This window comes from Microcaecilia unicolor, chromosome 3, assembly GCF_901765095.1.
Source record: "Microcaecilia unicolor chromosome 3, aMicUni1.1, whole genome shotgun sequence".
NCBI classification, from domain to species: domain Eukaryota; kingdom Metazoa; phylum Chordata; class Amphibia; order Gymnophiona; family Siphonopidae; genus Microcaecilia; species Microcaecilia unicolor.
Window position 1 is genome coordinate 345,187,985 of NC_044033.1, and position 27,071 is coordinate 345,215,055.

Sequence of the window (27,071 nt, forward strand, 5' to 3'; positions counted from 1 at the left end):
AAAGGGGGATATGCCAGACCGGGCAGGGGCAGGGCTACATCTCATCCCTGACTCAGGCGGCAGATTGCCTTGGGCTGCCTCTGGAGAAGATGGAACCTCTGTTCACACAGATGTTGTCTACAGACCTCCAACACCAACAGAAAATCTGGACAAAGATCTAGTTATAGATATCCAAAAACTAGGAATGAAAGGTGAAGTGCTGTTGCTGCAAGATTTTAACCTGCCAGATTCAGATTGCATCCAAATGGCAGATAAAATTTAATGTGGACAAATGCAAAGTAAATCATATTGGGAGGAATAATCTGAATCATCGTTACCTGATGCTAGGGTCCAACTTGGTGTCATTGTAGACAATATACTGAAATCTTCTACCCAGTGTGCGGCAGTGGCCAAAAAAAACTAACAGGATGCTAGAAATTATTAGAAAAGGGGTGGTAAATAAGACCAAGAATACTATAATGCCTCTGTATCGCTCCATAGTATGACCACACCTTGAGTATTACATTCAATTCTGGTCACTGCATCTCAAAAAAGATAAAAGCAGAATTAGAAAAGGTTTAAAGAAAAGCAACCAAAATGATAAAGGGGATGGAACTCCTCTCATATGAGGAAAGGCTAAATAGGTTAGGGCTGTTCAGCTTGGAAAAGAGATGGCTGAGATGAGATATGATTGAGGTCTACAAAATCCTGAGTGGTGTAGAACGAGTAGAAGTGAATCAATTTTTTACTCTTTCAAAAAGTACAAAGGCTAGGGGACACTCAATGAAGTTATACTTTAAAAACAAATAGGAGGAAATATTTTTTCATTCAATGAATAAGTTCTGGAACTCGTTGCCGGAGGATGTGTTAACAGCAGTTAGCATATCTGGGTTTAAAAAAGGTTAGAACAAGTTTGTGGATGAAAGTCCATAGTCTGCTATTGAGATAGACATGGAGAAGCCACTGCTTGTCCTGGGATTGGTAGCATGGAATGTTGCCACGATTTGGGTTTCTGCCAAGTACTTGTGGCCTGGATTGGCCACTGTTGGAAACAGGATACTGGGCTAGATGGATCATTGGTCTGACCCAGTATGGATACTCTTATGTTCTTATATTCATATGTTCTTATGTGCTTTCCACAGGTTTAAAATCCACTACCACAGGGCATGTTAAGGGAGCTACTGGGATTAAAACCCAGCCACTAAAGGGTGCCAGAAAAAATTCACTATCACAACTATTTGCATTCTTGGCCAAGGCAACATAGATTAAACAATCATTAGTTAATTTACCCTCTCAGACATGGATTTTCCAGAACAGGGTTGAGGCACATTGGAAAGGAAATGTGGGGAGGCTTTGCTATTGCTCATACTCTGCCTTCTTGGTGGATTTGTAGAGGATTTTGGTTCCTGGGTTATCTGACCAAAAATGTCATTTGGTCCTCCCACCCCACCCACCAAACAAAACAAACCCTAACCTCTTTCTTTTTAAAAACTGGCCTTTCTGGACACTCTGACATTTTCTTTGCCTTTTCTGTTTAGGGAAATTGGGTTCCAGGAATGCGATCAGCATAGTCTCACCTATTTGCAAGGCTTCAGTTGGATAGACAAGAATAGGAAATTACTCTGCATTGCTTATTTACGTATTTATTGGTATTAACCACCTTTATGAAGAGGTTTACTCAAGGCAGTCAAAATTTATCATATAGAAACGATGAAAGGAATTCCAAAAAGCACTTGTTTTTTCTGGCAGCCAGGAGGAAAGTGTGGAGCAGCTACAGATTGATCAGAGCTAGCTGTAGCTAACCCGCAGATTAGAAGGATGAAATGGTGGATTTTTACTAGGCAGCACAGTATAAAACCCAAAGGTTACAGCTGTCAGTAAAAGCTGTCATGTAAACACTTTTTCCTGGTTCTTTGACCTCTCTGAAGATGACTTCTTTCTAGCTTTCACTTTTAAAGTTAAGTAAATGTCATAAATTCCTGGGAAATTTGGTGGATAATAAAAACTAATGGAGGTAATCCTGAAAAGTAATGTTACTCAGAATGTAATTTTTTTAACTACTTCTGGTTTTTGCCACGTACAGTATATTGTCTGTACCACCTGGGGATTTCTGACATCGAAACAAGATACAAAGTAGAGAGAATCTGCACTAACTGTTCGATACAAAAGGTTTGGATTTCTAAGCCAATGCATGAGTGCTCAGTGCATAACCAATGCCCTTTTTCTGACACCCAACCTCATAAAACAGAGACACAAACCTATACTATCCACTTTTCTTAAATTGTGCACACTCAGTCTGTCCAGTTGTGGTAGCAAGAGCCAAGGACCTAGCTCAAGAGCTTCTTCTGGAGCCCTGCAATCATGGACTTAAAACCCAGCCACTAAGGGGCGTAGTTATCAATAAAGGCTACCATTTAGACATGTTGTTTACTACTAACTTGTGCTATTTTAGCACATGTCCCGTTTTATACAATAAGACCTAGTTACTAATAACTGGGGTTCATAGTAAAATAACGTTTTAACGGTAGCCCATGCAGATAACTCTTCTCTCCCCCCCACCACCAAGTGTTGCCATGACTCCCTCTCTCTAGAGGCTTTGAACATTGCCTTTCTGGCATCTCCAGCCCTGATCATCCTGGAGAGTAAAAGATCTGGGCCTGGAATTGCATGGTAGTCCGCAGCATCGCCATTGAGCTACCAAATCCTAGATAGTGCATCACACAGATAATCTAATCTAACTACTGTGTGTGACCAGCAGGCGTCCAGTTTCATAACACTCTTGCATTCACCACTGTAGACTGAAGCAGAACACCTCTGGCAGTACTAGTACCAGTGGTGGGTGGAGTTGTAGGTAAATCAGAGCAGTGGTAAGACAACTTCTACATGACTTGCAGCTCTTGGACATGTCTCATCACAAAGCAATAACAGTGATTTCTTCTTACATAAGTTACTTATTGCTTAACTGTGTTTACAAAAATGTTTCTTCTGGGAGTTCTAGAACATAGAAAGTGATTTTTCACTCTGTTAAATTATATCTTTTGTTTGGTTAATTTTATTAATTTCAGTATTAAAACTATGGAAATGGTGAAACACAGATGGGAACAATTTGGCAATAATTTTGAGGCCTTCTCCATCTGGATAACTGAAAAGGAAAAGGAACTGATTACCATGGAGTCCTCCTCATCTCCCCTGGACATTCAAATCAATCAGATTAAGGTGACTAGCTTTCTGTATTTTCTTTGCGTTGATGAAATCTAAGCTGTGTATACTAAGAATAGCAATGGAGAGGTAAATTTAACTGTGAGTATGAGTCAAAGTAAATTGTAAGTTGTTTCTCAGGATACTGATGCAAAGAAAGCTGAATGTCAGCCAGGACCTGCATAAGCTCTCGCAGTCAGCACATTTTGAATTAATGCTGGATATTTAGTTCCAATAGCCAGATATGGCCCAGCATTGACTATCCAGGGCTAATTCTGTCTGTGGTGATCAGTTTAAAAAAAAAAAAAAACGCTGACCATTGCGGACTGAATATTGACTAGTGAGAGTTCAGTGCCCAGGTTAATTGGAGAAGAAGCTTTGTCCAGTGAAAGCCGCCAAAGGAGGAGATAGTGATTGTTGTGGATAGGCAGACTGGATGGGCCATTTGGCTCTTATCGGCCATCATGTTTCTATGTTTCTATAATCCTCCTCCCACTGAACACTGAAAGGCTGGGTAGTACATCCCACACCAACTGCATCTACGTATGTTGAAATCAGCACGCTGCCTGATCAGAATGCCCCACTGCGCATTTGGAGGTAGAGCTGGCCTATCCATAGAACCAAAGTACGTTGTCTGACCTCTACATCTTTTTCCTACAATGTAGCCTGCCCAGTGAGGCAGGAAACTAGTACTCTCCAACACAGGTTCCCTGCATTGAAGATGCTGTCTGAAAGGCACCCAACCACATTAATGTAATTTCTGCCAGCCAAATGTCAACATCCCTAAATCTTCATGTATCCAATTTATTATTGGCCAAGCTCCTAGACGGTCTTTTACAAAGCATTGTAGGTTTTTAGCGCTAGCGTTTTTAACTCACAGTAAAAATTAGCTGGCGGTAAATTCTGAGATGCCCACTATATTCCTATGTGCGTCTCAGCGTTTACCACCAGCTGATTTTTGCTGCGAGCTAAAAATACTTGTGCGGCTTTGTAAAAGGCCCCCTTAGGGAACTGTTCATCATAGTTGAACCAATCCCAACTGCTATATGTTCAGTAAGCTCTCAGGATCATATCTGAGTATCTCAATAAATCTGGATGTAATTGTGGCTTTACTCCCCCAAGGGTACTCAAAATGCATGAAATGCCAAAATCCAATTGTGAGTTAATTTTGCTACCCTAGGCTTTTCTTCTTACTCCCCCCACCCCTTTGCATTGTCCCCTTTCTTCTTCCCACCCAAGTCCTGATCTCCTTCTAACAACATAAAATATCAATATACTGGTTTCTTAACATCTTTCTCCTTAATTTCTGAAACACTAAACTGTCTAAAGGCATGATTACACTCAATATTTGTCCACATCTGCAATAGTGATCATCACACAATATGGTTTGATATAAGATCTAAAGAGGAGCACAGGCACAGAAAACTCAAAGTTCTGGATTTCAAACATGGCTACATTTAGTAAAATGGAGGAGTATTTGAAGAAAGAACTGACAGAATGGGAGGAGATAAGAGAAATGGAAAGACAGTGGTTCAAACTGGAAGGCACTATAAAAATGGCAACAGACCTGTATGTATGGAGACTAAATAAAAGCAAGAGAAAAAGGAAACCGATATAGTTCTTCAAACAAGTGGCCAAACAATAAAAGCAAAAGAGGGCAGTTTTCAAGGAATACAGAAGAATGCGAGAAGAGGGACATAGAAAAAAACATCAGATAACATCCAAAGACGACAAGAGTGAAATTCAGCTGACAAAAACACAGGCAAAAGAAAAAAAATGGCTAGATATATAAAGATAGGTGACAAGACTTTCTCTTGTATGAGACTGAAAGATGCAGAGAATCACAATTTGGAAGAGGAAACAGCAGATATGCTAAACCAAAGGTGGGCAAACACTGTTCTTGAGGGCCACAACCCATTTGGGTTTTTGAGATTTCCACAATGAATATGCATGAGATTCATTTGCATGTTACTGTTTCCATTGTATGCAAATAGATCTCATGCATATTCATTGTGGAAATCTCAAAACTCCAACTGGGTTGTGGCCTTCAATGACCCTTGTTGCCCCCCCCTCCCCCCCCCCCCATGCTAAACAAATACTTCTGTTTTCAGCTGGTTAATGTATATACGGGAATGGAATACATACCGTACTGTTCATGAACAACTTGAAAATCTGAAAGTGGACAAAGCGCTGGGGCCAGGATATTGAGAGGAGGTTCCAGTGGGTCCTCTTAAAGATTTAGAGATTGATATTCAAAGTGGTTTGAATATCAATCTCTAAATCTTTAAGAGGTTTAAGCGGGCAGGAGAGGCTCGTGCAGTATGGGCCAGCTGCTGATATTCAGTGGCACTTAACTGGGCAGTGCCACTAAATATTGTCTCTGACCAGATGGTTTGTAAATAGGCCAGAGAGGGGTGTTGCAGAAGTTAGCTCGAGGAGGTGCTGGCAGCTATATGGGTGCCAGCAATATTCAGTATTGATGCCCACATAACTAAACAACCAAATAGGACTGCATAAATAGCTATGCAAGTGCCAGTTTAACTTCCGAAATCCCAGTCTAAGTGTGCCGATCCTCCTTCCCACCTCTCAGAACATCATAAACCACTCCTTCCCACCCCACTCCCCTTTCCCCTTCAAAGCACATCAAGGTCCCCTCTCCTCCCCACCAAAATTGTGGTGGACCTATCAGCCTGATTCCTGGTCGTCTAGTGGAGAAATGGGCCCCTCTACCATGAGCTTGTTCAAAATGCTGAATCTCAGTGCACTAGATTAGCACTGAGAAGTGCTGATCCCATGACTAATAGGGCAGTTCTATAACTGGTGTGTTTAGTTAAGTGTGCCTTGCACACATTAAGGGCCTTATCCTACAAAGGTTATGCTCCTAAATTTATGCTTCTAATTTAGGGCCTATTACGCTCATAGATTTAGCATACATTTCAAAGCATAAATTACACTTCTAAATTTATGAGCATAAATTTAGGAGTGTAAATTTAGGAGCATAACCTAAGTGCATAGAAGAGTGGCACATGAATACTTAAGTACACTACGTACTATTCTATAAGATAACACAAAATTGCTATAGGTCAAGGGGGTATATACACGGGTAGAGCATGGGAGCAGCATGGGCATATCTCCAACTTGCAAGTACAACGTATGGAATATCCCCCTGATTCTATAAAGGTTGTCAAAAATTGCTTGCACAAATGTAGTTGCATGCTTCCGATTTGTGCATGCAACTTAATAGAATAACGAGCCAATTAGTGCCAATAATTGGCTCTTTAACAAGCAATGATTGACACTAATTAGATTTAATTGGGAATTACACATGTAAAGTTAGGTGCGGTATCTGCACCTAAAATTTGCATGCGGCCCGAAAAAAGAGGGCGCAGAAATGGGAGGCTAATGGATATTTTGGGGTGGATCGGGATGTGATTTTGCGTTACGCGTGTCATTATAGACTTACAGTACTGTGCACATAAATTCAGGTACGGGCATTTGCATCACGTTTTTTGTAGGTTCAAATAGCGGCGCCTAAATTTACACATGACCTCTCTGCTTAAGCATTAATTCTATAAACCGCACTGAACTGTAGGCATAGATATAGAATACCGCTTAAGTGCGTTTTTTTTCCAGTGCTGATTTTTTTAGGCACCATTTATAGAACTAGCCCTATGCGCATCGCATGGCATTCTTTGATGCGCCCATTTGCACCATAGACTGTGCATAAATAGTCACGTGTAACTTTAGTTACACCAATGCAAGTTTACACTAGTATTCTATAATGGAATCTGAGTGCCCAGATGCTGTTATAGAATTGGAGCACTTAAAATGAGTTGCACACTTGTAGAACTTTCCCCCCATGTGTTTTGAATGAACTGATGGTGCCAACCTTGAAGAGGAAGAAAAGGAGCGGTGGAGAGCTACAGCACAGGCTTCCTCCTCCTGCCAACCAATTCAATTCTGTCTTCCACTAGGTAGGGTTGGAGATCCCCAGCAGCCACACTGCTCTACCTGTTCAGTTCAATTTCATGTTTTGCTACCCCCCGAATTCTGGCACCCTAGGTGACTGCCTAGGGTTGCCTAGCAGTAGGGATGACCTTGATTAAAAAGTAAAAATTGCACTAGCAGAATTGCTCCGTATGGCTTCTGCTCTTTGGGCTATTTGCAAGCGATATAGCTAGTGCTGGCTTTTGCTTCTTGGACTATGAATGTTACAGAGGAGTCCCAGCCGTTATTCAGTAATGACATTTACTGGCTGCCCAAGTCACTGTGCCAGGTTCTGGAGGGATTGTGATCCATGCCTCTCTGGGCCAGGAGTCTGTTGCTGTAATGTCTGTGTTAAATAGGAAGAAGTTCAAAATGGAAAGTAAAAGCTAATGAATTATAGACTCGGTGGGCCTTAGTCCCCATAGGGCAGATTCTAAATAAGTTGTAAGCCCAAATGAGCTGCCCATTAAAAAAGAAAACCTTGAGTTTTTTTTTTTTTTAATGGATCAAAATCTGATTTACTTCAGTTTGCAAGGTCTGTATTTTCTGCACTTCAGTTAGGTGGATTTTCAGCCACATTTATGAAGTGATTCACAGAAAATATCCTATGTTTAGGTTCCAAAACTTAGGACCCTGTTTACTAAGCCACGCTATAGGCATGCTAGCATTTGTAGTGCACGCTAAAAATGAGCACATGCTAACACTAGAGACACCCATAGGAATATATGGGCTTCTCTAGCATTTAGCGTGTGCTAATTTTAGTTCTCGCTAAAAACGCTAGTGCACCTTAGTACACAGGGCCCTTATGAGCCTAAATTGAGGCCTGCAATTCATTTACTGAAGATAGTGTCTACTGTGGCAGTTAAGTGGTGGCACCTCTTTTCCACTGCCTTTTCTCCACTTGATTTCTGGCTCCTAAATTTAGATTCACCACCCCAGCCCTTCTTAGTTTTCAAAGGAATAGATTTAGATACCCTCCATATCCCTAAGGGGTGTATTTATGAAAGGTTGTCTCCCATCTTGAGGATAGTTTTATAAAGTATTGCCCGTGTATAAAGCTTGTATTACATGCAGTAAAGCATGGTTATAAAATTTGTGGTGTCACATACACATACAGTATGTGGCACACGGAAAGAAAGGGCCTCATTTCACACAGTCTGTGCGTAGGAGGACAAGGGGGCAAAATTCAGGAAGAGTTGTAATGTACCTGCAGATTTTATAAAAGAGTTGGGTACATATGTAGACTATCCCCCAAATTCTATATATGGCACCTTTGGTTATGTGCTCTAATTTGTGCGCACAACTTGATTAACAAGCCAGTCAGCACTGAAAATTGGTACTTAACCAATTAGCACCACTAATTGGCTTTAATTAGAATTTACAAGCACAACTTTCTAGGCGTATTCTACAACATGGTGTGCGTAAATTCTAATGTGCACAGTTGAAAGGGGGGGTGTGGCCATGGGTGTGGAATGGACAGGTTGTGGGCATTTCAAAAACCTATGCGCTCTATTATGGAATACACCAAGTCTGCGCCTAACTTAGGCGCAGGTATTTAGGCCTGGTTTTAGGTGACCTAAATGGGTGCGCCAAAATCTTAGTCGCAAAAATAGCATGTAGGCATATTCTATAAACTACGCCTAACTTTAGGAGTGGTTTATAGAATCACGCAAACTGTGTGGTTTTTTGGCACCAATTTTTAAGGCTCTATTTATAGAATTTGGTCCTGTATGCACATATTTATGCCTGTTTTGAAGCGGGTGCAAATTTGTGCATGGCCATTTATGTTCAATTGGGGTGGTTGGGATCCCATTTTATAAATACATACTGGTGCCTTTGCTGTCCTTATAAAATAAATTTGAAATAGGCAGCCTTTTGAACTTCTCACTTAGATATCCTGTTACAACATTACTCCCTTTCTGTCCTTAAATAAAGTGCCTAGTACAGTGCTTCCCAAACCTGAACCCCCAGCCAGTCAGGTTATCGGGATGTCCACAATGAAGAGTCATGACAGAGATTTGTAAGCAGTGGAGGAGACTTCTTCACAGCGAGTCAGTCCAACATAGTGCCATGTTTTGCCTCCAAGCTGCATCAGGAAAAGTGACTTCACTTAGCTTTCTTCGGAACAGACATCAAGAAGCCCCTTTCATCAGAAGTTGATATCAGGCGTAAATGGCCTAGCCATATGTACACCCTTCTTGCACTTATTCACAGCCTTAAGGAGTAGCACCTAGGGCACTTACATACCCGTGTAAATTAATCCCAGATTTACACATGCAAATAAAAGTACCCTTTAAGCAGCTTCAAGGGAGTGGAGGAGTAACCTAGTGGCGAGAAACTGGGCTGACACCCAGAGAATAATGAATAATCAGATTTTTTTTCTGTTTATTGATCAGATGGAGCCTTATATAAACAACATATGCAGTAGCATAGCTTTGTTGACAAGATAAACCAAATTTGGCTAGTCAGGTTGGATAATTTGGGCTATTCCTGTGAATAAAACCATATTGTTGGCTGCACATCGATCACAAATGTTTTAAATTAGGCCCTAAAAGAAGCAGAATGTATAATACAATAATACAGAACCTAATGCATTTTGTCAGATTACTGCATTACATTTCAATCCGTGGTTCAACCTTGGGAAGAATCTGCAGTAAAGGATGCATATTAGGACTTGCGACACAAGGACATCCAGTAACACTTATTAAACAGATTGGTTGATATGCTTTGTCTAATTCTAGGCTGTTGCTCTGGAGATGGACAGTAAGAGCAGTGGCATTGCAAGCCTTGAGGAGGAATCTCAATCATTTTCTCAGTTTCTTACCTCTGGTGAATCGGCCCGTATTAAAGCCAAGGTAATACAGATCAGCAGGAATTGGGAGGAACTCAAGGAGCACACTCACCGTCTGCAAGGAACCATCATGGGCAATGCATCACAGCAGCAAAAATTTGAGGAAAGCCTCAGACAGGTGAGTGTTGCTGACTTCTTGGGATCCCAGGAGGGTTTGGTCATGGGCAGATAAAAGGGTGGATTTTGCATTCAGAAAAGTGAGCACCATCCACAGACTGAACATGCACAATTGTGCTATTAATTTCTACCTTCCATGTATTTTTATTAAGAGTGGGTAACGATTGAGAACTTTAATCACATGATTAATTTTGATTGATCATGCCATGCATTTTTGGCACATGCATTTCCTTTTTATTTTAAATGTTGACTCAAAACATCCTTTTAAACAGATGCTCAGTATGGCTGATTATTCTTCACAACGTGCTATTCAATTAGGAGTGATCAATGATTAAAATTTTTAATCAAAATTAATAATGGTATTAAAAATTTGAATCCTATGATTAGTCGTACCTCTGGAGTTAAAAATACTGATCGTGATTAAAAAATTTAATCACAGCTAAAAATATAAAAAAAAGTAATTGCATTAATAATGCACTAAATGCCCACCCCTAATTTTTATGCTTTAAAAACAGTGGTTCTCAAACCTGCCTTTGGGGACTCCCTGCCCGTCAGGTTTTAAACCACATTTTTTGAAATGTACGAGTTGTGTTACAAAGATTGAAGCCCAGTAAAGTAAAAGGTGATTTTCTATTCTCTGCATGCTATAATTGTGCAGGGATGTTAGAGGTGATCCTGTGTTATTTTCTATTCACTTCATGCTGTAATTATATAGGGTGTTGGAGGCACAAGGTTGCTTCCAAATGCATGTGTTCGGTGTAGTTGAGGGGAAAAAATGGCTCTGCATGCTTGTCAACTAGTTGTAATAGAATCATTTATGACTGGAGTTCCCAAACCTGTCCTGAGGGCTCCCCAGCCACTCGGGTTTCCAGAATACCCACAATGAATATTCATAACAGGGATTTGCATACCCTTCCTTCACTGCATACAAATCTCTCCCATGAATATTCATTGTGGATATCTTGAAAATGTGGCTGGCTGGGAAGCCCCTGGGACAGGTCTGGGGACTACTGTTTGATGAGATTGTTGAAAGCTTTGTTGTCAGTTTTCTTAAGCAGGTTGCTTTGCCAAAAAGGACCGAACTGTATTATTTTCATATTTTGGTCATCTAGATTCTTCAGTCGGTGTCTGAAATGGAAGCTACTTTGTCAAATCCTGTTACAGAATGTTCCTCAGCAGCAGAGACTTACAAAATTCTCCAAGAACACATGGTAAGAAGGGGCTTAATCAATCCTTTTCTAAGTAGTTGATGGCACTCAGATGCAGGGCCGAACTTCAGCGGAGGAAGGGGGTGAGGGTGAAAGGAGAGCGAAAACACCAGTGGGGTGGGGAGAGAAAAGAACTAATGTTAGAAGAGCACTGGATGAAGGAAGATGGAACAAAAGAGAGTGAGGGGGACACCACTGGAGCTTTTCTCTCACTTTCTTCCCTCCCCCACCAATGCCTCTCTCTCCTCCAACACATATAGAGTGAGGCCTTCCTGTCTCCCATCTCCACTCCTACCCCCACTGGTGGTCCCTCCCCCCTTTTTGTTGCTTCCTCGCCCATTGGTGCTTTTCTTCTTCTCACCCTATGCCCACTAGCCATTCTTCCTTTGTCTCCCTGTCCAACACACACACACGTTGGGGCCTTTCTCTCTCCCACTCTACTCTACATGCTTTCTTCTCTCTACCCAGCCCAACAGTCCCACTCTCTCTCGTGTTGTCTACCTCTGTTGGCTGCAGACCCTCTATGTGAAGGTCTCGCATCTTAATTCTTGCAAGAGGAATTCCCCAGGCAACTAGCTATTTAGCCCACTCAAGAGAAGGCTGTTCTGGACCTGGTACTGAGAAGCAGAGACAGTGAGGGCAATATTAAAAGCCACTTTTTCTAGTCCACACATAACCACATTAATCCTGCTATTAATGCAAAGCTAGCTACACCTGTAAAGAGAGGTATATATGGTTGGTAGCTGTGTGATGTAGTTTTCTAGAATAATGTAGATGGGTGCAACCAAACAGTGGGCCAACTGATTCTTCTCTGTCATTATCTATTGTTACTGTGTGTCACATTCTCTTCTCATATTTTGGAACAGGATGTCTGCCACACTGTGGAGTCAATGAAGAACACTATCACCTCCCTTTTGGCCAGTGCCCGCAAGGTCGCAAACAAAGATCAAGCTACTGAGGAGGCAGTAGCAGTACAGAACAGATATGAGAAGGTGAAAGAACAGGCTAAGGGAAGGCAGAGTCTACTGGAGAATCTGCTTGCACAGTGGCAGAGGTGAGAAAGCTCTTCTGGTCCTAGTGCCACCAGAATGGCAAATGTAGGGGTCTGTGGTAGCATGACTCAGTGGGCAGGCCTGGGACCTTAGTAAACACAGCCACACAGGGGTTAAAAGTAGCAGTAAAATATTTATTTACATGCAGAGAAATGTGTAATCTGCTCTCTCCACAGGTCAGGGATACTAGAAATACAAAGCCACTTCTTATAAACTCTCTCTCTCTCCCATGGCCTGCTCCTGTAGGCCCCCCAGCACAAGCATGGTCACCCCTCCACCAGGCAACCCAACCATCTTGTCTCTTTCTGGAATCTCCACCATTCCATTTTCAATATTCCACAGTGAGCACCGCTTCGCCCTGACTTCCCAAGTCACACTGCCAACCAGGTTGTAAGATAAACTTATCCTACCTCATTCTACCCTGCTTCTGTCACTTACAGGGTAGCACTCTCTGCTAAAGCCACTCTTCTTCCCCGGTCTCTTCCTAGGTTCTGTAGCTCTGCTTGCCACACTCTTGGAGTCCTCTGCACTTAGGCCTCAATGCTCAAAACTCCGGCACTGTTCCAGATAGCGCCATAAAAATACAGCTGGAACAGCGCACAAGAACAACACTCTAATGCTGAACGCTAATGAGATGCAAATATAGGCGCACTCATAGCATTGAGCATTAGGGAATTCAATGGGAGGATTATATTTGGTGCATGCAAAGAAGAGTTCCATGGTAAGCTTGGCTCCTGTGTGCATGCGCCTGGTATAACACGAAGCACACATTGGCGTCTGTTTTCTGCGGCTTAAAGATAAGCGTTTTTAAAGTTTTTTTAGCATGGACCCTTATATTTAGACACAGGAAACAGAAGCCAATGCATGCTTTCACCTTGGGCATTTTTTTTTTTTTAGCACGGCACTTTAAATTTAGATGCAGGAAAGAGATGCCATTGCTTGCTTTCGCTTGGGTCTGTTCACAGGCTTACTTCTGCTTTCAAAAGCAATCAAAACTGGCAGATTTTGCAGAAAGAGTTATGAAAGAAGTATGAGAATCATGAGAAATCCTCTCTTCCCACATCCTAATGCCTGCTCCGACCCGGTGTTATTTTTTTGCAGGAGTGAGGCAGTTTTGTTTCGGGCGCTCTTTTCTGAGCATTGGGGAGTAATACAAAATTACCTCATTTACATATGCTTGACTACATTAGCATGCCACTTGCGTTGTTCATCTGCTTGCTCATTTGTTTCCGTTTTCGGGGCTTCTGAACATTATGAGTTAGCTAAGTGCGGGCGCTAGTATGGCGCTATTGGCCTATAGTGCCCACGTTTACTTTTGAGCATCGGGGCGTAAGATCGTCCTCAACCTATTCAACCTCAGGGCATTTAAACTCCTCCCTGCCCCCTTGACTCAACAGGGTTGTCCCACCTACCCTAAGGTGGCATACTCTTAGTATAAGTGAGCTAGCGCCTCCTGCTGTAAGGTGGCTTAATTGCAATATCAGTGAGAGATTGCTCTTCACTATACCACCCACTCCCACACAAGGGGGGAGATGTACAGAACGCCAGCACTGTTCTCTACAGTGCCAGAAAATACCAGCTTTCACAACGAGAAACAAATAGTGGCTGGTGCTCAACACTAACAGCATGCAAATTATATGCATGCTGGTTGGTAAAGGGATCAGAACGTTCCTGGTGCATGTCCACAAGAGTGGTGCGGTAGGAACAGCTCTTGTGCACATGTCCAGTGAATGGGCGGGGGGGGGGGCTCCCAATGCACTTAAGAATCATGGGCTCAGCCTCCTGTGAAACAACCCCCCCCCCCCCATTTCAGACAGTAGGAATAGGATTTTTTACTCTCCAGAAGCGGGGAATCGGTGGCCTTCTCTACCAGACCCATTGCAATGCTAAACCAGTACCTGATCTTTAGGAAAAGAAGCAGCCACAACTCTCGCCTTCCCTCCAGCAGTCACTGATAGTGCCTCTGACAGGTGCAGCAGTGCAGCCTCCTGCCTATGTTCTCACTTTCATGCTCCAGCAGAAATCCTATGGGCAGAAAGGGCTGTAAGTCACCCTGCCCTAACATCTAAAACCTACCGACAGGTAGATTTTAGTTGTTAGGGCAGGAGTTTTCTGTGCACCGTTTTTCTCTGAATTGTACAGAATCGCTAATGAGCTTATTTTAGTACTAGCGATCTCATTGGCATGGGACTTTTGGTCAATGCTTCCATTCACAGTAAAGCAGTGGCAGAAAGCCTCTATGTAATAGCCGCACAATAACATTTCATTTAGGAAGGGTAAAATTATTATTATTAACATTTGTATAGCGCTACCAGATGCATGCAGCGCTGAACACCTGACACAGAGAGACAGTCCCTGCTCAATAGAGCTTACAATCTAAAAATAAAGACAGACAAGACAATTAAGGGCGAGGAAAGTACTGGGTGAGAAGGAACAAGGATAGGGGAATTGAGTAGTGGTTAGGAGCCAAAAGCAGTGGTGAAAAGATGGGTTTTCAGCATAGATTTGAAAACAGGTAGAGATGGAGCTAGGCGTACAGGCTCAGGAAGTCCATTCCAGGCATAAGGTGCCGCAAGGGAAAAGGAACGAAGCCTAGAATTAGCAGTGGACGAGAAGGGGGACGACAAGAGAGATTTGTCCAGCGAGCGGAGATTAGGTGCGCTAATGGATTTAACACTCACTAAAATAAAGTGCAGCTTTTCTCTGAATCTCTTTGGAAACATCAGGAAAAATCCTTACTTTGGTATTAAATAGTTTATCTTGATATAAAAAAAATCATTTGGAAAAGCCACTCTCTGTCAGAACTCAAAGCTAAAGTAAATGTCAGTATTGTAGGAATTCAGAGTCAGAACACTCTAAAACATTAGAGATATCCACTTTCTCCATAACCTGTGAAGCTTCACCTTGATGTGCAGATTATGATCCTCTAGGGATGGTAGGTAATATACTTACAAGGAGAATCATTTCCACAGGAACTTTGAAAACTTCCATTAAGCACCTCTTAAACATTCCGCATGGTTACTCAGTAGGTATGTGAGGAAAATTAATTACACAAAAGTCGCAGCTCCTGGAAGCATTTTCCCATATTCAAAGTCAAATAGTCTTCCAATAATTTCATTTTATCCAATCCTTTATCTAGTGATTCTGTATGAACCAGGGGCGCCCCCTGCCATGCTGCTGCTGCCCCCCGCTGTGCTGCTACTGCCCCCCGCCATGCTGCTGCTGCCGCCACCACCAGTGCCTCCACCCCTGCCGTGCTGTCTCCCCCCCCCCCCCCACTCTGAAAGGCCTTGGTGGTTTAATGGTGTGGCTTCTTCAGGGACAGGAAATAAATCCCCTCTTTCCTGCCTACCCGCCGCTCTACTCTGTCCGGCACGGCACCGTATCTACAAAATGGCTGCCGAGACTTCAGGAGTCTCAGCAGCCATTTTGTAAACACAGTGGTGCAACCAGGGAGAATAACGACAGCAGCCACTAGATCACCAAGGCCTTGTGAGGGCTGTAGTGTGCAGGGGCGGGCAACCGGGCAGAGCCTCTGGGACCTTGGGCACTGTCCGGTTGCCCGAATGGTCAGTCCACCCCTGGTATGAACAGAGCTGGCCAATAGTGGAGTTATTCTCTTCTACCCTTTAGTCAACTGCCTGCAAATTTCAAGTGAGCAAATTGATTTTCAGGGTCAAGGTCTTCCCCAATCATAATTTCAAAATTATCAGATTTGGCCGGGTTAGCATGAAGTGAGTAAAAGGCAAACCTCATAGTCCAGTGGCCCCAGTGTCTGAGTCTGGGCCTGTAGTCCCTTACAATCTGAGCACTTGACTCTCTGTACACCTGAGCTGTCTGCTGCAGGAAACCTGACAGGGAGCCCTGCTCTGGCCTTACTACCTCATTCTTTCTGAACACTGGCAGTCAGTACCAGCTGAGGCAGCCAGTGAACTACTCCAGCACAGTTGCATTGGAGGAGCCCCCTGATCCAGCCTGAATGAGATCTGAAGCCAAAAAGTCTCCACAGGTCATCCTGTCTCCGGTATTGATTCCAATAGGTCTCTTTAGAAATGCACCTCCTGTGGCCCTGCTTATTTCAGAAATGCATCCATTGGTTCTGATGGAGGTTAGACACCAGACTCAGAGAGAAAAACCTAGGTTTTTCCTTTCCATTTTATCATATTGAAATTATATATGAGCCAAGCTTCACAATCCTGTCATCATCTTGGGACTGAATGTAATTTTCAGATAACAGAACTTGAAAATGTACAGGGTACATAGGACAATTTTTCCAAAGCACTGTGTTTGTTTAACAGTGTGAATGACATGATTACTTCAATACCATTTTGGCATTGTGTGTCATAGTGTCTTGTTCTCAAGAAGGCAATTTTCAAAGCATTTACCTGGTTTAGGAGAGTAGCCTAGTGGTTAGTGCAGTGGACTTTGATCCTGGGGAACTGAGTTCAATTCCCACTGCAGCTCCTTGTGACTGTGGGCAAGTCACTTAACCCTTCATTGTCCTAGGTACAAAATAAGTACCTGTATATATGTAAACCGCTTTGAATGTAGTTGCAAAATACTACAGAAAGGCGGTATATCAAGTCCCATTTCCCTTTCCCTTTTGCTAAAGGGTTGCCATGCGACAACCCGGAACTACCATCAGCCCAACGCAGCCGCCAGCGATAGTTCCACCTCAAGCACATGCCATTTCTGGCGCTACAGAAAATAATTCCAGAATTTCTAGCACAGCGCTGACCTGGCAGTAATCGGGCAACGTCGTGCTCTGTCCAGTTACCGTGGGAGCCTTTACTGCCACCTCAATGCTCCCCCCCTCCCCACATGGCCCCGTGGTAAGAATAATCTTACCTCATGGCCATGTCTTTTTTAGGGGCTTTTCACCCACTGGCACATGGCAAAAACGGCTTCCGCCACTACCACAGGGCCCTTTTTACTTAGCTTGGTAAAAGGACCCCTTACTTTCCTGGCTAAAAATTGCCCTACTCAGCCTGGGTAAATATACATGCAGACTTCTATACAGAACTTTCAGCAAGATTATGAGGAAGTATTCTCACATGGGTGGTATAGTTGGAGGAAGATAAAGTGCTAGTAAAATAGCCAACTACAGACCAGTAGCATCCATTCCCTTAATAACCAAAATGACGGAAGGGATGGTGACTAAACAACTCACAAACTACCTATACAAATTCTCAATACTACATGACTCCCAGTCAGGATTTCATTCAAACCACAGCACAGAAACAGTACTAGTCACTCTTATGACTAAATTCAAACAATTGATTGCAACTGGCAAGAACATACTACTTCTACAATTCAACATGTCCAGCGCCTTCGACATGATTGACCATGGCATACTACTACATATCCTCAAGTACTTCGGAATCGGAGGCAACGTTCTCAACTGGTTCAAGGGGTTCCTAACCACAAGATCATACCAAGTGACATCCAAATCGACAACATCAGCCACATGGATACCTGAATGCGGAGTCCCACAGGGATCCCCCCTTTCACCGACTCTATTCAACTTAATGATGATACCCTTGGCCAAACTATTATCAAACCAAAATCTCAACCCATACATATACGCAGACGACGTAACGATCTACATCCCATTTAATCAAGATCTAAATGAAATCTCCAGTGAAATCAACCAAAGTCTACAAATCATGCACTCATTGGCGGATGCATTTCAGCTGAAACTCAATGCAGAAAAAAACCAATGCCTAATACTCACCTCTCAGCACTACACGAATAAATTCACCACCATTAACACACCTAAACTGAATCTTCCAATCTCAGACACCCTAGAAATTCTGGGAGTCGCCATTGACCGACACCTAACACTTGAGAACCATACGAAAAACACAATCAAGAAAATGTTCCACTCAATGTGGAAATTAAAAAGAGTAAGACCTTTCTTCCCAAGGTCCGTCTTCCGTAACCTGGTGCAATCAATGGTCCTCAGTCATCTAGACTATTGCAATGCACTATACGCTGGCTGCAAAGAGCAAATAATCAAGAAACTCCAAACAGCCCAAAACACTGCAGCTAGACTCATATTCGGTAAAACAAAATATGAAAGTGCCAAACCCCTATGAGAAAAGCTACACTGGCTCCCAATCAAAGAACGCATCACGTTCAAGATATGCTCCCTAGTTCACAAAATCATTCACGGGGATGCCCCAGCCTACATGTCAGACCTGGTAGACCTACCACCCAGGAATGCTAAAAAATCATCCCGCACATTCCTCAATCTTCACTTCCCCAACTGCAAAGGCCTAAAATACAAACTAACGCATGCGTCAACCTTTTCCTACCTGAGCACACAATTCTGGAACGCGCTGCCGCGTAATTTAAAAACGATCTATGAACTTACTAACTTCCGCAAACTACTGAAGACCAATCTCTTTAACAAGGCATACCACAAAGACCAACAAATATGAACCTCTACCCAGAATAGACTTATTATATCTGCTTGTTAGACTACTATCATGTCTTATCATAATCATGTCACCCAAGATCCGTTTGTAATATATCTATCTTATCATGTAGTTCAACTATTCATGATGTATTGTAAGCCACATTGAGCCTCCAAAGAGGTGGGAAAACGTGGGATACAAATGCAATAAATAAATAAATAAAAATAAATATTCATGATGTTTTTACAAGCTGTTTTACTCCTTTTAACTGCCCACAATAGCATACTGTTGTAAAATATGTGACTGCTTTAACCCACATATGATTTGCTAATTTTCATATCAATGTACTTTCAATTTGAAAATTAGCATGCAGTGCACATGCTAAAAGTGGCACATGAGCTTTTGAAAATTACCCCTAAGAGCAGTGGCGTAGCTATGTGTGGGCCTGGGTGGGCACAGGCCCACCCATTCGTGGCTCAGGCCCATCCGGCGGCAGCAGCACACTGCTCTGTCCCCTCTTTCCTTCACGGCATCCTGGCATCTGTGCTTCTGTCTCTGAACCCCATCCTTCCCCAGTGTATCATACATGCATCTTTGGTGCCTGCAGCAATTCATTCTCTCTGCTTACGCAAGCCACGCAGGCTTCCATCTGCGGCGTCGTGTCAGACAGGAAACAGGTAATGACGTCAGTGAGGGCGGGACAAGGGCACGCGGCAGATGGAAGCCTGCAGGTGCAGAAGATGCCTGTATTGTACACCGGGGAAGTACTGGGTTTTGAGAGAGAAATACAGATGCTGGGACACCTCGGAGAAGAGGAGGGGAGATGCGGGGTAGGTGAAAAAAATCTGTATTTAAAAAAATATCTCTAGGAAGATATTTGGGGGGAGGGGGTGGAAGGGCCCATCCAAGTTACCTCCAGGCCCATCCAAAATACTGAGTCCGGCTATGCTTCTGCCTAAGAGGATAATTTTAAGACTGCCCAGATAAATGCAAAGTTTCTTGGTATTTTTCTCAGGGGCTTTGCACTAATTTGGAAAGTAAAGGAAAATAACCAACACACCATTATGTCTGCTGACACATGCAGGTGGTTTTTCCCAAATAAATGCACATGCATTGTTTTAAGAATTCTGAACTTCTCATGTATTTCCAAACCCATTCTGAGGGGCCCAACTCTGCCCCTCAGAACATCATCCTGTACTGCAAGTGAAAGTGTGCATATAGCAGGTCTGTGGGTTCCTTTTACTAACTCATGCTTACCACAGCTTAAAATGGCTTATGGCGGGACATGCTGAGGAGTCCCATGGTAAGTTGCAAATGTGCATGCACTACCCACAAGCTAAAAAATATATTTTTTAATTTTTTAGCCGAAGTGGTGTGGATGGAGAATGGGTATTTTTACGCTAATCAATTAGCACGTAAGCCCCTACTGCCTACAAAATTGGTGGCGGTAAGGGCTCATGGGTTAATTTTTGTTAACGGTTGAATGCTAATAGCAACATTAGCACATGGCCATTAAATCGGAAAATGGAAAATCAGCCATTTTCCAGCTGCAGTAGAAATGGCCTTAGCAGACGGGAAAGACCTGTGTAAGGGTGCACTATGGCCACTTTTTGCCACAGCTTTGTAAAAGGGCCCCTATGTCAGGGGCATAGCCAGACAACAGATTTTGGGTGGGCCTAGGCAAGAAGTGGGTGGGCACCAAGTGTTCTCCCCCACCACCAAAAAAAAATATCTCAGCTGGTGGGATAACACTTCTTTCCACCTTGGCAGTCTGTAGCCAGCATGCGCTAAAAAATGAGAATGTACAGGTGCCATTATCGTGGATTGTAGCGTTTTCGTTACCATCAGCTGGCAGAGATTGGGATCCCCACCAGCTACCGCTAAACATGTGCTACTGTTGGGTGGTCCTGAGCCTTAAGTGGGTGCTACATATACTTTCACCTGCAGATAGAGTGAGCAATTTTCTTTAAAAAAAAAAAAAGCATTCACCCAGCAAAGCACAGTTTTCTCCTTAGACATACAGAGATGCTGTTTTTATTATACTCGCTATGCATGCTGCACTGCTACTAGAAGTGGTGTAGGTTTCAAATACAGCAGTGCAGTGACATTAAACTGGAAGTTGTTGAAATTAAAGATATTTGAAAATTTGTCACCTTTATTTAGTAATTAAATTTTCTGTTCTTGCTCTGTTTAGACAGGAAAAAGATCTAGCTTCTTTTCTGGCCTGGTTAGAAAGGAGTGAAGCTTTGTGCTGTCCAGGATCACAGTGCCTTCCTGCTGACAGGTTGAAGCTGGAAGGGGAATTGCAGGTGGTACAGGTACATTCTTCTTACTATTCTTATTATTAATCATTTGTATAGGACATACTACATTACTACTACTACTACTACTATTTAACATTTCTAAAGCGCTACTAGGGTTACGCAGCGCTGTACAATTTAACATAGAAGGACAGTCCCTGCTCAAAGAGCTTACAGTCTAAAGGACAAGTGAACAGTCAGTCCGATAGGGGTAGTCAAATTGGGGCAGTCTGGATTTCCTGAGAGGTGAGACTTAGGTGCCGAAGGCAGCATTGAAGAGGTGGGCTTTGAGCAAAGACTTGAAGATGGGCAGGGAGGGGGCTTGGCGTAAGGGCTCAGGAAGGTTGTTCCAGGCATAGGGTGAGGCGAGGCAGAATGAGCGGAGCCTGGAGTTGGCGGTGGTGGAGAAGGGTACCGAGAGGAGGGATTTGTCCTGTGAACGGAGGTTTCGGGCTGGAACGTAAGGGAAGATGAGGGTAGAGAGGTAGTGAGGGGCAGCAGACTGAGTGCATTAGGCAGCACTGTACAAAAACATGTAGAGAACAATTTTCAAAAGCCACATACCTATGTATATACCTATTTACATGGGCTAAAAGGCTATTTTTAAATTGCCCACCTTGTGGAATTATGTTCATACGTGTAGTTGCATTCAGTAGAAGTGTGCTCTTGGGTTTTGGAACAATACACATAGTTTTGCATTTTCCAAACCACCTACACGTTTTGGAACAAAGTAGATGTGAGTACTTTTTCAAAGGAAATGCATGGACAGACATTCAATGTGAAAACTGGCACAAAGAGGTGGGTAAAATAACTGATCGATTTTGTAGCAAAACTGCCCTCGTATTGGAGAGTTCCTGTTCTTCGGAGATTACGGTCTCATCAAGACAAAATTACAGGGTGGAAAGGCAAAAAACACAAGAGGCTTTGAGTTCAGTGAATCCATGATTTGGCTATAAAGAGGGGAAATAAAATTTTGAGAGGGGGGAGAAATGGGCAGAAAATAAAAATGGAAGTTTTGATGCATATGTATTTAAAAGTTTTCTTAAATATTAAAATATTCAGTATATATGTCTCCAATTTCTTAAAATAAGTATTATAGATTCAGGACAATACTGTAATAGTACTGAATATTCTTACAAGAGACGTATGTTTCAGCATGGATAGAGAACAAACTTCACATCACACCGTATTTCTATCACTACCATCACCAGGGGCCCAAGCTCCGTTTCTTGTCCCTTTTCTCCATCGTTCACTTATCAGGTTCCATTTCTCTTCCCTTAATTGATATCTCGACTCCTCTGTAGCTTTTCTTTACTTGTAAATTCTAATTATTGCCAATTACTGCTCATTATCGCTTGTTATTTGCTGTTATCAACACAGATTAGCTTGGTAAGCCAATTAAGTTACGCACGTTGTTCGGGAATACGCTTAGATTTCGGCATGGAACCCTAGGTGCCATATATAGAATCCGTCAGTTAACGTGCAGTAGCGTATGTTAACTACTTCTGCATAAATGTGACAACTGTTTCAGCGGTGGCATAGCGGTTAGCAAGCAGTAATTTGCATGTTAACTCCATGTTGTGTTGGGGAAGGGGGAACTAGGTAACTCACGGGCTGAGAAAGGGCAAGGACTGCATACTACAATTAGCATGCTGTTCTTACCCTGTGCTGTCACTTTTGCAGTTAGCGTAGGTTCATTTAGTGCCTCCTCAATAGAAGGTACTAAGTACATCTGTGCTAAATAAAAACAGTTTTACACATGCTAGTGCAGTTTTGTTATGTTATGTTATGTTGAGTTTTTATAGACCACTTTATCCCCTGGAAGGGTTCAGAGGAGATTAACAAAATTAAGAGACCGATCAAAATTACCAAATTGGGAAAATAATATTAAAAAAATTAAAAGACATTACAAAAAAACCTTACTGTAAGAGATATTTATAACTGAAGTCTTCAGTGGTTTACGAAACCAAAGATAAGAAGAAGTTGATTGAATTTCCTGTGGTAAGGAGTTCCAAAACTTTGCCGATGGGTAAAACAGATAGTTCTCATGAGAATTTTTAAATCTTAAACCTTTCACTGGAGGGAAACCCAAAAGAAGACAATCCACATTATGACAGAAAGAGCCAAAACTTAGGGGTCCTTTTAGTAAGCTGTGGTAACCACTAATGTGTGCTTACCATAAGTTAAAAAGCACTAACGCAGGAAAGAACAGAGCCCTGAAATCCAAGTGAGGACAGCTTATCAAGGAGTAGGCGGTGATCAACAGTGTCAAAAGTAGCAGTTAGATCGAGAAGGATGAGGATAGAATAGAGACCTTTGGATCTTTGGTTTCCTGGATTCTGAATCAGGTGGGAACTTCACAGACAAAGCTCTTCTCCAGCATTTCAAAATTCCTATCCACGATTTAAGTAGGACCATTCTTGTCTTCTCAGTATATGGAAACATTCAAGGACATCTTAGAACCCAGATGGTTCCCCTATGCCTGAGCATAGGTGACCACAGAGAGACCATCATTCTTTTTGTCCTCTAGTCTTGAGATAACCATGGTTACAGAAACACAACCCAACTATAGACTGGGAGAAAGGCAAAATTTCTGCCTGGAATGATACCTGTCACCAATGTTGTTTGGAATCCGTGATGCCTGCTGTCACCGTAGCCACTACTGGTTTTCTTGATGATGTTCCCCGGGCCTGTGGGGTTCAGGCCAAGGAATGCCTTGAGCAGCAAGCAGAGAAGTGTCTTCATCAGAATAACAAGGATGCTGTGGATCTCCTACAGGGAGGGAGGCTTTTTCGGAGTGAGGCTTGCTTGCTCTTAGCATCCAAGACCCAGGTTGTGGATGACGACATGGTTAGAAACCTACTGAAGGAACTTCCTACTTCTCATGCCATGCTTGAAGAACTGGACCATAGGGATGTGGTCCAGGACATCCCTGATTCCAAGAAGGCCTCCAATTCTGAGGATAACTCATGGAATTCTACTAGCCACCATCTTGTTCCGTTGTTCAAGAGATGGTCCCCTTCCCTATAGATTCAAACCTGGACCCAGGAGAGGAGGTCATTTGATGAGGAGGTACTGTCATAACCTTGGGCCATACCCTGCACCCCAACACACAAAGAGGCCTTGCCACTCCAGGATGTCACTTCTCCCTGGCTTCCTGCACCGATGGCCAGTGGTGACCCTAGGCATATCTTTTGAGAATGCTGCAGTAGAAGAACACGCTGGTCATGCCTGGTGACATCAGGCTTCTGGGGCCATTTAGGGAGACAGGATCCTACCTCTTGCTGCCTTCACAATGGGGCTTCGTGACTTGAGCCTGCCTTGTCTTGCCTCAAGCCAGCCTTGCCTTGCTGCCAGTCTTGCCTTACCTTGCCTTCTGACCCACCTGCCCTGTCCTGCCTACTGACCTACCTACCCTGCCTTGCTTCCCAGTCAGCCTTGCCTGCCTTTCCTCCAGCCAGCCCTGCCTGCCTTGCCTCCAGCCATCCTTGCCTGCTTTGTCTCCAGTCATAGGCGCTGACTCCGTGGGTGCTGTGGGTGCTCAAGCACCCCCAATATTTCACCCACCAGAACAGGAAGTTCCCTTCGCCAGTCCGACCTGCCCAGTGCCTGCCCTCTTCTCCCTCAGTCCTCCGCCGGTCTGCCCTCACCTTCTTGCGTGCCACCCAGAATTTTAAAAGTAATCATACTTTGGGGTCCCGACGGCAGCAGTGAAAGGCGTGCAGGCTCGGTGCTTCAGCCTTCCCTTCTCTCTCAGCTCTGGTCCCGCCATCATTTTCTGTTTCTGCAAGGGTGGGACCAGAGCTGAGAGAGAGAGAGAAGGGAAGGCTGAAGTGCCTTAAAATTCGGAACTCGGAGGGAGGGAGAGCCTGGAACTCAGAGGGAGGGAAGGGGGCCTGGAACTCGGAGGGAGGGAGAGCCTGGAACTCAGAGGGAGGGAAGGGGGCCTGGAACTCGGAGGGAAGGAGGAGGGGCCTGGAACTCAGAGGGGGGCCTAGAACTCGGAGGGAGGGGTCCTGGAACTCGGAGGGAGGGAGGCCTGGTCCTCGGAGGAAGGGAGGGAGGCAGGCAGGCCTGGACCTCAGAGGGAGGGAGGCCTGGACCTCGGAGGGAGGGAGGGATATCTGGAACAGAGGGAGGGGAGGAGGGGGGAGGAGCACCCCCAATCATTTTGAAAAGTTGGCTCCTATGTCTCCAGTTAACCATGCCTTGCCTTGCCTCCAGTTTGCCTGCCGTGTCTTGCCTTGCCTTCAGTCGGCTTGCCCAGTGTTGTCCCCAACTCTAGCCAAGCTTTTAGTCCCAGCTGTGCCTTGCTTCAGTACCTCCCAAGCCTTGTGCTTAGTGCTATCTGTCCTGTGCCCAGTCTGGGTGATTTGCCTGCCACCAGTCAGGGCCTGACAAACCTTTGGTTGACCGAGTATAGCCAACTCGGCTGCGGTCCAAGGGGCTCACCTTCCCTGAACTGTGAAAAAACCCAAAGGCTCATATTAGTAACAATGGTCTTACAGTATGATTTCATCATTAGTTAATTAACATGTCACAATCAAACCTCTTCCTATTTCTTCTATTTTTGCTAGTTGTGGGTTTCTTTTTCTGTTTTTTTTCCATATATATTTTTGAAATGTAATATAGTGCAACTTTTTAATTCATCAATATATATATCTCTCTTTCTGATGTTCAGTACCCAAGTTCTGACATGATATATTCCAAAATCAGCTTTGCATCAGTAAACAAACACACTGACTCATACATCTAACTTCTCCATTCTTTTCCTGTAACCAAATGGTGAATGTCTTCTATTTATTCTCAGGAGTCACAACATCAATCAGAATGTAGCAACTCTTAGATATTACTTCTTCTACCAATCAGGACACAAGGGACATCCATTCAAATTCTGAATTCAGTCCCAAGGAGTACAGCATATATAGCGTAAAGACCTACACTTGTTCTCAATAATTAAGATCTGTTTACAAAAATAGGGAACTTTAAATATCACTGTTCTTCACACATATAATGTCCACAATAAGGATCAAATCCCAAGGACATTTACTTGATACAAAGAATTGTCATTGTATGGACTGCAACTACTTTGGTTGATATAGAGGGGCATAATCGAATGGCACCGGCCTTCTCCGGCGCCGCAAGCGGGCAGAGCCAACCGTATTTTCAAAAAAGATGGCCAGCCATCTTTTTCTTCGCTAATATGGTTGGGCCCGGCCAAATGTCAGAGTTCGCCGGGTTTGAGATGGCCGGCATCGGTTTTCGGCCATAATGGAAAAAAATGCCGGCGATCTCAAACCCGGCGAAATGCAAGGCATTTGGTTGTGGAAGGAGCCAACATTTGTAGTGCACCGGCCCCCCTGACATACCAGGACACCAACCGGGCACCCTAGGGGGTACTTCTAAAAATTAAAAATAAAAATAGCTCCCAGGAGCATAGCTCCCTTCCCTTGGTTGTTTAGCCCCCCAAATCCCCCCCAAACCCCACTCCCCACAACTCTACACCATTACCATAGCCCTAAGGGGTGAAGGGGGCACCTAGATGTGGGTACAGTGGGTTTTGGTTTTTTTTGGAGGGCTCAACGTTTACCACCACAAGTGTAACAGGTGGGGGGGGGGATGGGTCTGGGTCCACCTGTCTGAAGTGCACTGCACCCACTAGAAACTGCTCCAGGGACTTGCATACTGCTATCAGGGAGCTGGGTATGACATTTGAGGCTGGCATAGAGGCTGGCAAAAAAGTTTTTTTTTTGGGTGGGAGGGGGTTGGTGACCACTAGGGGAGTAAGGGGAAGTCATCCCCGATTCCCTCCGGTGGTCATTTGGTCAGTTGGGGCTCCTTTTTGAAATTTGGTTGTGACAAAAAAAGGGACCAAGTAAAGCCGGCGAAATGCTCGTCAAACCTGGCTTATTTTTTTCCATTATCGGGCGAAGCCGGCCATCTCGTGAGCACGCCCCCAT

General features: G+C 43.6%; 1 protein-coding gene across 1 annotated transcript in view; it reads left to right on the forward strand.

Moving 5' to 3' along the window:
* Positions 1–27,071, forward strand: part of SYNE1 (spectrin repeat containing nuclear envelope protein 1) — a 982,166-nt gene that overhangs the window by 315,732 nt on the left and 639,363 nt on the right. Inside the window, 5 exon segments of the mRNA XM_030198470.1 lie at positions 3,045–3,195; positions 9,906–10,133; positions 11,245–11,343; positions 12,207–12,394; positions 21,006–21,129. Coding sequence (XP_030054330.1) covers positions 3,045–3,195; positions 9,906–10,133; positions 11,245–11,343; positions 12,207–12,394; positions 21,006–21,129 — 790 coding nt within the window.